Source organism: Bemisia tabaci, chromosome 1 (assembly GCF_918797505.1).
Source record: "Bemisia tabaci chromosome 1, PGI_BMITA_v3".
NCBI classification, from domain to species: domain Eukaryota; kingdom Metazoa; phylum Arthropoda; class Insecta; order Hemiptera; family Aleyrodidae; genus Bemisia; species Bemisia tabaci.
The window spans coordinates 50,122,482-50,135,201 of NC_092793.1; the positions used below are offsets into that span (position 1 = coordinate 50,122,482).

General features: G+C 42.2%; 1 protein-coding gene across 2 annotated transcripts in view; it reads left to right on the plus strand.

Annotated features, from left to right (window-relative positions):
• Positions 1–12,720, plus strand: part of LOC109039472 (uncharacterized) — a 303,868-nt gene that overhangs the window by 224,173 nt on the left and 66,975 nt on the right. For both annotated transcript variants that reach the window (XM_019054955.2, XM_019054956.2), the window contains 2 exons: positions 300–346; positions 11,154–11,254. In XM_019054955.2, the coding sequence (XP_018910500.2) occupies positions 300–346; positions 11,154–11,254 (148 nt within the window). The remainder of the gene's footprint in view (positions 1–299; positions 347–11,153; positions 11,255–12,720) is intronic.

The window sequence follows — 12,720 nt, forward strand, 5'->3', positions numbered from 1 at the left end:
AGCAAAACAAATTCTTCGAAAAATTTAAGGAATGATGTCGTTTTGTTCTCCTTTAATTAAAAAAGTAAAACAAGAGCGGAGATTTTCAAACACCGCAAACGAGAAACGTGGTCGCGCACTTACCCTATCGATATTCTAGGGTATGATTTAGGATTTACACAGAAAAGAATTGCGAAACTTGTATGAATATAAAGGAAAGCTGAAAAAATAGTACCATCGCTCCTAACAACAAATTGCTTGCTAAGTATGTAATTAATGACGGATCAAAAAAGTTTATGTTTTTCTCTTTTCTGTTTCAGTTGCCTCAATCCTAGATCAGCCTATTTTTACGAATTTCCGCCCACTGGTAAGTCATGGTTTCTATCCGTAAATTGTCTCCATTATTTAAAGCGAGTTAATCATTTTAAGGACAACTGTTGACTCATTTCGTAGTTCTTACGGCTGACAGATAGCCTTTCTTGTCTTTTAAACATTGAAAAAGTTACCGTGTGGGATAGTATCTTTCTTGTCAAAGTCTCATTCCTACCATTTCCGTCAAATGATCTCCATGTTTTACACAAGCAATTTATGAATAAGCAAATGAAATAGCATATATAATGTCTCCTTCTCGCTGTTTCTCTACACTTCAATTGACTCTTTACAGACATTTTAAGCGCATAATCAACTCCTCATCCAAGATCTTGGTAAAGTCATTCAGGTGGCTTCTAAGTTTGAGCTTTATCTTGTAAGCTTTAAACGCTTTAAGTTATCAAGTTTATTGAAGCTTTTTGACGTTGTATCGAGTTGCACCAATGCGCTTGTAGTTAGGACGCCTCACTTACTATTTTAATTAGAAAAGTTAATTTAACTTTTCGGAGCCGCAATATGTTTGAATCAAAGAGTGACGCGGATTGCTCGTTGAGGGTCGTATTTTCTCATCCCCATTTTCCACGGCTCCCCCCCCCCCCCCCACGCAAAATGAATGAACCTCTCTCCAGCGTGTAAATATACAATACATTCTATTTGCCTTGAAAATCTGAAAATACTGAAAATAGCAGGATCTGACGGTAAACTTCGAATGACAAAGAGGCAAATTAGGCGCAAGAAATGTTGAGAGCAGCTGACATCGCAGACGTTAATCGTGTCGATAAATTTCGGCGGCTCAGCGAGGGCCTGGTGCAATTATCGTTTGGGTGCAATATTTTTGGCTTACTGTCGTGGGTAGGTGTTTTGCCTAAAGGAGAATTTCATACATAAAATTACCATTTCCAGCGGCTTCGACGTACAGAGCTCTCGGATCCCCTCAGTTTTTGTGGGGACGTCCCCTCCCTTTAAGTGTCCTTTCTGAGAATGTCTTACTCTATTGATCCGACACGACTGAGTGATTTTCTGCAGGTTTTAGCCCCGAAAATATTTCAATTCAACCTAGTCCAGGAAACTGATAAGTAATGAGCAGTGTATAAGGGCGTGATGTGATTAGGAACAAATTATTATTAGAATTGAAGTGTTTATGCGCAAAAAAGACGAACTGCTACAGACTCCCTTCATGCATTGATCCTTTTTTTTTTAACGTACAAAGGATGAGAAGGACCTGAAAATGGACGGACAATGGAGATAACCATTATGGAGCTCTCGCATGTGTCAGGAATTAGCGATTAAAGTGTTTATTCACGCGACATAATTCTCGCAAAAATTTCACTTTTTAGACGAGGGCGCCTAAGAGATTCTCCGATTCAAAATAATCATCGATTCGAACACATTAGTGCCTGTTTTAAAGCAAACTTAAACCTAAATTTTCTCAAATTTAAAAAATTAAAGGCATCTCAACATGCGTTGACGACGGCGCAGAGATACAACTATTCGTGCTCGATGGATGTCCATGTTGCATCTGCAAAATTGAAGGCGCGCGATGGCGCGAGGCGTAAACTCTCAATGCTCTGCTCTATACGCCCATGAAATGTCACTCAGATTCGGGAGGAAGTTAGAAAACTAGGCCCGATTACGTCTCTCTGATCTTCGGTTGATTTGACATTCGATTTTTATTTTCTCGCTCCCCTAGGTTTTTTTCTTTCTCTCTCTCTCCTTTCTTCAATGTGCCGTCTGATTATTTTTTAGTGTGTATTTGTCTACCCATGTCAAAACCTCGTATGTGCCATGGCACCGTCCCCATACAGCCTGCGAGGCACGTATTTTTAGTAAGCCTCGTCAGTCAAGCTGACTCCGCATGGGCAATGGGCACATGGATGGGGGTTAAGGAGTAAAATTTTTCGCTTTCGAAATTGCATTTTTTACCACGCCGGCCGGTTGGCAACCACTTTTCAGAGCGTCTACCTACGGACGCACACTTTGGAATTGCTCTTTTCCGTTCTTCTTTTATTTCTAGCCCGGTCGTCGCCATCCTATGAACTGTAACGTTGCACACTTGCACAGTTGCCACAAAATGCCCTTCATTGTTTCGTTTGCATCAAACTTCTAATCAAATGGAATTGCGGTCAGCCAAGATTCCTGATTGACTGAACGATAATTTTCTTCTGGTAACACATGGAAAATTATTCTCGGTTTTGTGAATTTTAAGACAAATGCGTATGGGAGTTAGATCTTCGTTTCTTTGGAATGCCAAATATCGTTCGTAGGAAAAGGTAGGAAGAGTTTTATGTAGTGGAGAGCGAAAATTTCATTTTTAATTCCGCTTAAAACAATTGTGTTAATCCATAAAGTTCTTAAACCTTCCTCAGACAGCCTCGAAAACGGCGGATTTTTAACTTCTCGATAAACCTCGACTTTGATTCCACAGAGCTACGATGGAACCCACGGTGAGTTTTAATCGCAACAAAGGAGTTTCTCAGTAGAAACTGGTTTTTTAGTGGAAGCTTTGTACTCTTCAACGGTGCGGTAGACCACTTCCGGTCGCACGACGGGAATACACGGTGGCGCTTCACTCCTCGCTCCCCATCGACGAGACTCGTAAGTTACTTGTTTAAACGAAGGAAACGGAGGAAATCGGGAAATCGAGAATCGAAAACAGAGGGAGGATGCGAAAGCACAGTCGCCGTGTCGTGCCGAAAATCAGCACTTCCGCTGCATGGCTCATCGTCAAAAATTGCACATTTGGTGACGGAATCTGACAACGTTGCGCGGGTTGCTCCGTCTCCGGCTCCCGACGCGTAGCAATCCCAATCGAGGTGTGTTTACCCTCCAATTCACGCAAGAGCCGAAGCAAACAAAATTTGAATAGAAATTACCTTTTTAGAATAAAAGTCGGTGACGTCATTTGTAGCTTTGCTGCCTCTTTGCTGCCTCTTTGCCCCCCCCCCCCCCCCCCCACCTCCCGGATCCGCTCCGATCGTCTGCCGTTTCACTTATGAACCGTCTTATCCCGCGCATCATTTTCCCACAGACCCTCCCATGGCGTTGCCGATTTTGGCGGAAAATTCAAGCCGTTGTTTGCGGCGATAGAAAACTTGTAAGTGCATAAAATCAAGAATGAAGACTATTTATCGAGACGAGAACGCCACGCTGTTCTGAAGTCGAAGAGGTTATCAATGAGTTACGGCAGAATGATTTCATCTGCTGAAATGCACAATTTCAATGGGAAATGCCTCTGTATGACGTCAAAGACCCGTACATTATCTTAATTCACCATCTGTATTCCTCCAATCTCTACAATCAGAAATAAATGGGCCAGTTGCAAACTTTAGCTGGAGCAAAAAGAAGAGTTGTTTCTTATTGATATATTTCTTCTATAAGAAGTGTTTAAAAATACTATTGTATGATACAAATTTGAATTAAGAATGGAGAATTGGCATGCAAATTTTTAATTGCTTCATCTAAAAGTGCTTAAAAGGCTGATTTCGCAGTATTTTTTATAATTTTTTTCTGATTAGGAAATCGTATAAAAATAGATTTCAAAGTGAGGAAATGCACCGCCTAGTGACGTCATCTGGCGATATTTCCCATTTAAACACACGTATTTTAGCAGATAGATCATTTTGTCATATCTTCTCCAATAATTGTTCAATTCATGAACGAAGGGTATCTTCGCGTTCAGTCCACTCAGTAGTATCCTTTTAAACACGAAATTCATCAAATTTCAGACACCTGCAAATTCTCTATTCTCTCTTACTGGAAAAATGAATTATTTTGTCTAAAATTAGGATAAAAATCAGACTTTCAATTTAAGTAAGAATGTTTGACCGCTTGCCTGGGCATTCGACAAAATGCCCGATTTTACTATTTTCCTGCGACTTATTTACCATCCCTGTTTTCGGCAACCTTTTTGGCAACGCGGTTCGTATCGGTACGGAGCTCCTCGTGAGATGCTTCGGTGTGTCCGGGTGCGGTGAAAGCCTGCTGCAGGAGGATTTCTTGAAAAATTCGACACCCCCTCAGCTGAGTGGCAGCGGCCAATCGAGCGTGAAATAACGATGCGGGAAATATTCGAATCGGAGGGCGAAGTGAGACGGACCTGGTTCCTGCTCCGATGATCATTGTTCCACCCCTAGAAGGGGCGAGGGGCCCGTAATAGGATGCGCAAATTGCATCGGCAGAAATCAAAATATGGTCGTGAGGCTTCAGCTTCAGAAAAGGATTTTCTGTGAGAACGGGTATATCGACCTGCAGCCTGATTGTCGAAAGTTTGTGTTTGTCGGGTAGACATAGATGACATAGATTAAAAGGCGGAGTGTGATTGGTCGGCTATGTCTTATCGCTGCTTTGCCGTGCCTATGTCGGGTGGATTAGAGTCTCTTTATACTGAGAGTCAGACAACACCCCCTCATGGAGTCACAAACGGGAATAAAGATTACACAAATTGAACGTTTTCCATAATCTTTGATTGGCCCATTCTCAAATTCCTTTCTCCGTTCCTTCTCTCATTCCGTTTATTCCTTGCCGAACCCGTGATTCCCTGGTCCATTCCAGATTATAATCTTTGCAATCGGTGAAAATGTAATCTTTATTCCCGTTTGTGACACTGTGAAGGCCTAAAATCCGGGAACCAATCAGAAATGGATTCACATTGTCTTGACTCTCAGTATAAAGGGACTCTAGGGTGGATCTCACGACTAGCTAAAGGCACCTCTCAAGTTTCCAACAGTATGTCGTCTATTCCACCTGACAAAGGCAGGATAAAGCAGCGATAAGACGTAACTGACCAATCACGCTCCGGCTTTTAACATGTGTCACCTATGTCTACCCTACAAACACAAAATGTCAACGATCAGACTGCGGAAGAGCGGAAGGAAGAAACTGTTGGTGTCGGAGACACAAGGAAAGTGCCATATAATTCGGACATTATTTTGTAATTAGGAACTACAATTTCTACTAGCCAGGTTGGCCTAATGGTCAGCGCGCCTGACCCTAGGTCAACAAGTCCGGGCTCGAACCCCGGAAGTGGCATTAAATTTTCACGGAACCTGCAGAAACAGATTCTATTCGGCTTTAATCCCTGAAAATTTGATACGCCTGGAGCATGGATGTGCCAATCCCTTGATGTCTCCGGACATTAAAATACCGTTCATAGGTCCTATCGGAGTATAAGCCAATATACCTGCAGAAAAAGGGGAAAAAACAAATAAAATAAACTACAATTTCTGGTCCGTGCCTCACATCTAGACAAATACTAATGCTTTCATGTCACTTCTGGCTAACACAGGAAGCTTAACGAACCAACCCGAATATTGTTATGGTTTCGGCACAGTCGGAGCTGAATTTGGAACACGAAATGATGGAAACCCCGAAATGCTCATCGAATGTAATTCTACAACATCTAAATTCTCTCAGGGCGGCCTCCCTCGGAACTGGAGGAAAACACACCGAGGCAAACGTAGAGGAAGACAAACTCCGGGAAAGCGTGCGAAATGAAGCCGAAAGAGCGGCCGAAAATGGAAAGTGGATTATTGCCGCATCCTCCCGAGTCCCGATGCAGTCTTAGTTTCGGCCGGGCAGTTAGCATCTCATTTGCAATTACTAACCATTCATTGCTCGTAATTGTATTAGCCGCGAAGCAGTCACTGTCTCACGAATCGCTCGCCGCCCAGAAACGATCCAATTAGAAGTCCCCGCTCCGCCGGACCAAGTTTCTAGCCCGTCCAATTTCCCGATCCACGCGCCCCCTGGCGGGTCGATTGTTGAGATGACCTCCATCGATATGAAGCATTGCTAAGATGGAATTTATCGATGAAGGTCATTTGATAAAGAGTTCGTAATCGACCCGCAGGACGGCCCCAGAGGTCCAAGAAACGTCTCTGTATTTTCGTTTGATTCTCACGTCGCTTGGTCAGGCATAGCTCCAATAATATTCCTCATCCCGCTAAATATTAATCGCTGTTTCAAGGCTCACTAATGGTGAATTATTTCCTATGATCCATTGACGAGTAAACATGGAATTGGCGTGGAATGGATGGCCAAAGAGGGTGTCTGCAAGTCCGGAAATAGTATTGACTTTTAAGGGCGGTCCGGAGGTACCGAAAAAGTGCAGAATTTCCGCATGAAGGTCCGGAATTTTTTCAATTTCGTCGCATTTTGAGCGAGAAATTCAAAATTTTGAAATTTTTCGAATTTCGTCAAATGGAGGTATTGAAAAAGTACTGAATTTTTCTGTTGAGGAGGTACTGAATTTCTTGGGAATGTACTGAAAAAGTATTGATTTTCCGCCATCCTGTTCTAGTAGACACCCTGCCAAAATAATTTAATTACTACATGATCATTGATCAATCCTGATCCAACTTTGTCCAATCCTGATAAGTCGGAAAAAGTTGGGGAATTTGGCTGCGAAAATTTTTTCCTCGGAGTTTGAATGAAACGTGTTTCATCACGGCAGTATTTCCAAATAGTGACAATTTTCCACCAAAAACGTTTTCACCGATAAGAGGCATCGTGGATTTCAATGTCGCAAATTACTACCGGTAACATCTCCACAGTTTGCACCATTTTGCAACGCTGTCAAAGTGTTAGACTCGTCTGAATTTAGAGGAAATCATGGTGAACACGATTGTGATTGCATCGTAGAAAACTCTCACGAGCTAACAACTGCAGCCATACATTGGGCCGTAGAAAACCAGAACGCCTGCAATTTTTTGTATATGCATCACGGACATCCCGAAAACACGAATAGTTGCTTCGAGACCTTTCCATCGAAAAATCCAAAGCGTCTACAATTCTTCGACTTGTGATAATACAATGTGCTTCTTCATTGCATTTTCATTTGCCGTTGCACGAAGATTGGCGGTTTGAGTATTTAATCAATTCGAAAAGAAAAGAGAAAAAAGTAAATCAATAAATTTTCAGTATCTCTCTCTTCTCTCTCCTCCCCTCCCCTCCCTCCCTCTCCTCCCCTACTCCCTCCTCCTCTCCTCTTTCCCTACTTCGATCCAATTGGACCACAGTTTGCAATAAGGAACTATATTCTCGGCTCATCCTCAAAATCACCCATCTGCACATGGAGAGTAATGGCGCACATGTTGTTTCTGAAGAGAGTCCTAAATAGTAGTTCCCGATTGCAAAATGTGGTCAAATTATGCAACGCTATTCTAAGTCGGCTGTAAATCCAGGCACCCGCAGGTCCCATGATTAATGTTGCGGTTCACTTATCGATATGTAAGGAATGTTTTTCGCTTTCCCAAGATTGATGGTTGCCTCCAATCCAATGGAGAGAGCCAAAGTCTTAGAGATTGATGGAGTCGAATTTTGTTTACTTTCCATTCTTTTATAGTCCCCCTTTTCCTTCCTACCCACAAGATTTTAGGCCTCCTGCATTTTTTACGCCAAAAGCTCGCTCTATCGTTCCTCTCCGATCTGATCCCTTCTTTCAGCTTTCGACTCTTACGTTTTCTCTCTGAATTCTGTCAAATACTGGAGGGTTCCTTCCTCCCCCGATCACTGTGCGGCCCAACCCTCTACAAACGTTCCGCGCCCACAGAGGGCTACGAAAGACCGAAGTCATAATCTGTAAATTCGGCACAACGGGCAAATTTACAGGTTTTTGCCTGCCTCTCGCCGTTAAGTCCTAGGAATTTGTCCCGTGCATCCGTAGATTTTTTTATTGGAAATGAACCTCAACCTTCCATGGAGGAGGGATAGGGCAAAAAGTCTTCCGAAATGAAATCCCTACATGTACGTAATACTTGAACTGCCTCAAATTAGAGCACGTACGTAGATGGAGTATGGCCATTCCTATCCTTTTAGTGCCGGAAAGTTGTGCCGCTTTTTGATTGGTCTACGAGTTTAGGCCTGTCATGAAGCCCTCACGACCGTAAATTAACTAACGCTCCTCTTAGTCGATGGGCTTTAAAAATTTATGTGAACCCTTTCCGGAGAAATTACTTCAGATGCACCTTTACCAACCCTCTTTCTCTGGATCAACCTTTATAGTATTCTTCGAATTTTCATGTTATTGTGATGTAAAATTATAGTCCCTAAGTTTTTTTTTTTTTTTTATTCTATAATTTAATTCTTCATCAGATGTTTAATGATTCAAAGTTGAGACGGTAATGCTCTGGAATGGGTTGCGATGTGCAAACCTCGACGGTGCCGACGTCCAGAGTTGTCAGATTGTGCGATGTAATTATGATTAATTTGCGTGGGTTAAGTGGGGGAAAAGTGCTGATTTTTTAGCACTATCCGGAAACAATGCCGACGTCCGAAAGCCGTGAATCCTCGAGCGGGGCACAAGCACCCTCTCGCGCCACCGTGTTCTTCCTCCCGCGCATCCGATATTTTAATCAAAAGGTTTTCGTCTACGTCTCCCCGCGCCGCAAAGTGCGGCCTTTTAATGGATAAAGCGGACAAAACTCGTAATAACGATGAAGAAAAGAGATTTGGACCAAAAAAAATATCGAGTTATTTGTAATTTTTGTCGTAGAATCCGTTTTTGAAGGCAAAATTACTCTGAACATGAAATGTTGATCGTAAAAACAAGATGGCGGCCCAGAAAACCTCAAAATGACCTCATCAACAACGCAAAACTCAACTTTGGCAGGTACAGGCTTTTGAAGTATTCAGTTTCTATCTTATTTTTGCCGTAGAATCTGATTTTGAAGTTCAAAAATTTTTCGGAATACAAAGGTTTTTAGGTCTCAAAAATAAGATGGGACTTCGGCGGGTAAGTCTAGCTGTCCCTATATGACTATCTTCATGACTGCCAACAGGGTCTGCATTGAAATATGATTTACACAAAAATACCACATTTTCGACTTCAAATATCTGTGATAGTCGCAAAAAGTCGCAAGATCTTTTTGGTGTGGAATTGAAGTTGGATATTTGAGAATGAAGTAAATTTTGACGTCTTTTCCCCGTGTATTTCTGTTGGACCGGTGATTCTCGACCCATCTCCCGTCCACTTTCTACCCAAATTTTAAGTAGTTTAGAGCGAAAAATTTGAAAAAGAACCATCATTGTGAGTCAGAAATATCTTTAAGATGGCAAACTCCAAAAGAAATATCCAGATGTCGAGTTGTGAATTTTTTATTTTTTTCCATAGAGGGCCGCACTGTGCGCCGAGCCGGGGGGGGGGGGGGGGGGAGGTGATACTCGGTGCGGATCCCGCGAACAAAAGCGAGGAAGCGTCGTCCCTGGGCGCGTTTGTTTTTAATTTTTGATGTTTCCCGTCCTCCCCGGGCTTTTTCGGCTCCCGTCTCAAGGAAAAACGTCGTATCTACCCTCTCCGTTGCCGCATATTTGTTCTTATACATTTTTTGTTTTCCGGAAACCTTTGCGATTTTTTCATCGATTCTTCCGCTGGATTTTATTCGTAATGCACTCTATTGTACTTACTTGTGAATCGCTATAAAAATATCGAACTTTTTTCAGAATGGAAATTTGAGTTAAGAGGAATTTGGCAACTGTCGAGTGTTTATGCGGCGTTCTTACGTAACACGCACGGGGGTGCACGCCCCAACGTTGGCTCTCAACCTTTTGTTACCTTTTGCTTGTGAGACTGTCTCAAAATCAAAGTCCTTCTATGAGAGAAAGTTGGGCCCTCGCCGAATTTCCTTCCTAGCCGTTTCAGATAGAAGTATGCGACGGCTTCTTAGCTTGTTTTCAAAATCTCTTTGTATCATATGAACCAAAGTTTTTAGTCATGAGTTCCGCAATCTTAATTTCCGTTCTGACGTGCAGAGTTGCCGGCGGTCTGGAAAACCGGGAAAGTCAGGAAAGCGACCGGGGAAAGTCAGGAATTTTTTGACACATCTACATCACTAAAACATATTATTGATCTTCCAACTGTTTAACCTTTCTGGTCATTTTTAAGGCTTGTAATTTTTTAACTAGTTACTGAATGCCTTTTCCCATAATTTGATCTCCAAGCAAGGAAATCGTGTTCAAAGCTCAGTGAAAGTCAGCGTATTTAAATAGATAAAAAAATGATTGAAAGTTGTAATACGGGGAAAGCCAGGGAATTAGAAAATGTTGGAGTCACGGAAAACCGAAATTAGTCAGGGAATAGTAAGGAAAAATCAGGGAATTGGAAGATGGCAAAGGTTTGGTGACCCTGCTTACGGGGAATCAGAGCAAACACTTTCTTATATTTTCCTTATTTTCAAGAGGTTTTTTAAAAAAAGTATAGAGTACTTGCCGGCGATAAATGGAACTACAATTACTATTGGGAACATTTCACAAAGAACAAATGTCATAAGTGTCATCAGTTTCCCTGCGCTACTACTTGATTTTGTGGGTGAGCCAAACTTAGAATTCCTTAGTTGCAAAATTTTGTCCGATTGATCCATATTTGAGTATACGTTGCAAGTTGGGAAAAAGGGAAAAAGGTCGAGTTGACGGATAATTGACCAATTTTCAGCAAGGAGATTAGAAAGTATTCGCTGATTTCGTAAGTGGCTTTCCTGACTGCTCTTGCCTTTCCTTATTGGACCTGGGATCCTGCATGATCCCTCATTTCCCACACACCTGGTGGAATCATTGGCGGATCCAGCAAATTTGCAACATCGTATTTTCTCCATTTAAACCTATGGAAATGTATCGATTCTTGGAGGGGCTAGGTGTTCCGCCAAGAATCGATTATTTAGCATAGGTTTGAATAGAGGAAATCCGGTGTTGCCAAATTGCTGGATCCGCCTCTGGGTTGAATCATGCGCAGGAGTGTGACGTAGAAGCGCCAGAAGCACGCGTCCATTCCGAAGCCGAACGGAAGTTTAATTGATTCCTCATTTTGTTTGCAGAGCGATCCGGGAAGAAGAAAACAACGTTCACCAGGTTCTTGAAGCACTTGAAAGCTCATAGGAAAGAGAAAAGTGGGTCGCCTAAGCATCCGATGCACCGGGTAAGTCTTTTCACTTTTCCTAGACCTTTTTTAAAGTGTTTAAATTTTTTATTCGCCTCCTCCTTCCTCGGAGCGTGGTGCAGCATCTTGAAGGAGCCCGACTCGCTGCCACCTGTATCTGAATAAAAGTAATCTGCCCCGAACGTTAGGAAGCAAGGCCAACGTCTCTCCGCACTTTTCTTGCCCTTTCAACCCTCAACGAACGCCCCCTCCCCTGGCGGTGTGATGAAGATTGAATTATATCTGGGTCACGATTCATCTCTCTTCGGTGAAAAATGAACCGGGAAAAGCTCCCATCGGGTGTAATGTTTTATGGATAAGATTAAGAGGAAAAAGTGTCTAATATTCTGTGGAAGAATGGTATATCTAGTTTTGATAGCCAGACTAATAATATAAAACTTAAAAAATTGAAGTAGTCTAAGCATTTAATACGAAAACAGGGTATTTAGAGTTTGGGAGTTTGGTTTTTTTTTGGGGGGGGGGAGGGGGGGATTGGTAGGGGGGAGGGAATAGAACTTAATTAGTTTTATTATACTCCTGTTTTTCGCTCGCTCGAATGAAGAACATAGGAAGTCTGTTTAATAAGAAACCGGATTTTGGTGATAACACAGGCTTACCGTGCGTCCGAATTAGGTTTTCAGGGGCCGAATTTTGTCGGCTTTTCCACACGGAGTGCAACATCCATCGATGAGTTCAAACCGCATCACCGGCCAATCAGAAGCGCTAAGCCGGACTCAAGTGCAGTCGAGACCCGTCCTAAGTATATTTAAGTACGGTGGAAGGACCGACAAAATTCGGCCCCTGGGACTTTTCTAATAGCTGGATATATACTTAAGAACGCTACATTAACAAATTTGAACAATTCTAATTAGCTTTGTTTGTTAGTACGTGGCTTAAAGTAAGGCAATCTTATGGTTGTTTTTCGATTTTTATGTTTGACCTAACTTGTCGCGCTTTTCTCGATCTCGCACTTCCTTATTCAACCCACCCGGATGAGTGGAGTTTCGCATAGCTGCACACCCAAGTTTCGTCAACGGAAATTATCCTATCAAAAATGTAGGATCATCGTTAGAACGTTCAAGAAGCTCAAGGGAAATTGACACTCGGTTGGATTTTTGTTCAACGGACAACGATTCGCGGGACAAGTTTAGTGCCACGTCCAGAAATTAGCATAGCATAAATTAAATTAATTCAATATCTGAAAACTTTGGACAAGGGAAAAGCTCCGAATAATGAAGTGCATTATTTTCAACACCAACTCTCTGTCATTTTTTCCCAACGTTCTGAGTCCCAATTCAGCTCAGTCGCAGGTGTGGGAACTGGAGGAGTTGATTGGTTTCGCTCCGTTACTTTTTAAATTATTCTTTCCCACAGCGACCGTTCAAATTTTGTCTTGAATTCCAAGAGAGCGTGAACCTTATCAAAAATTCAGGGAGTGTACTTTTTTTTTTATCTAGACGACAGTA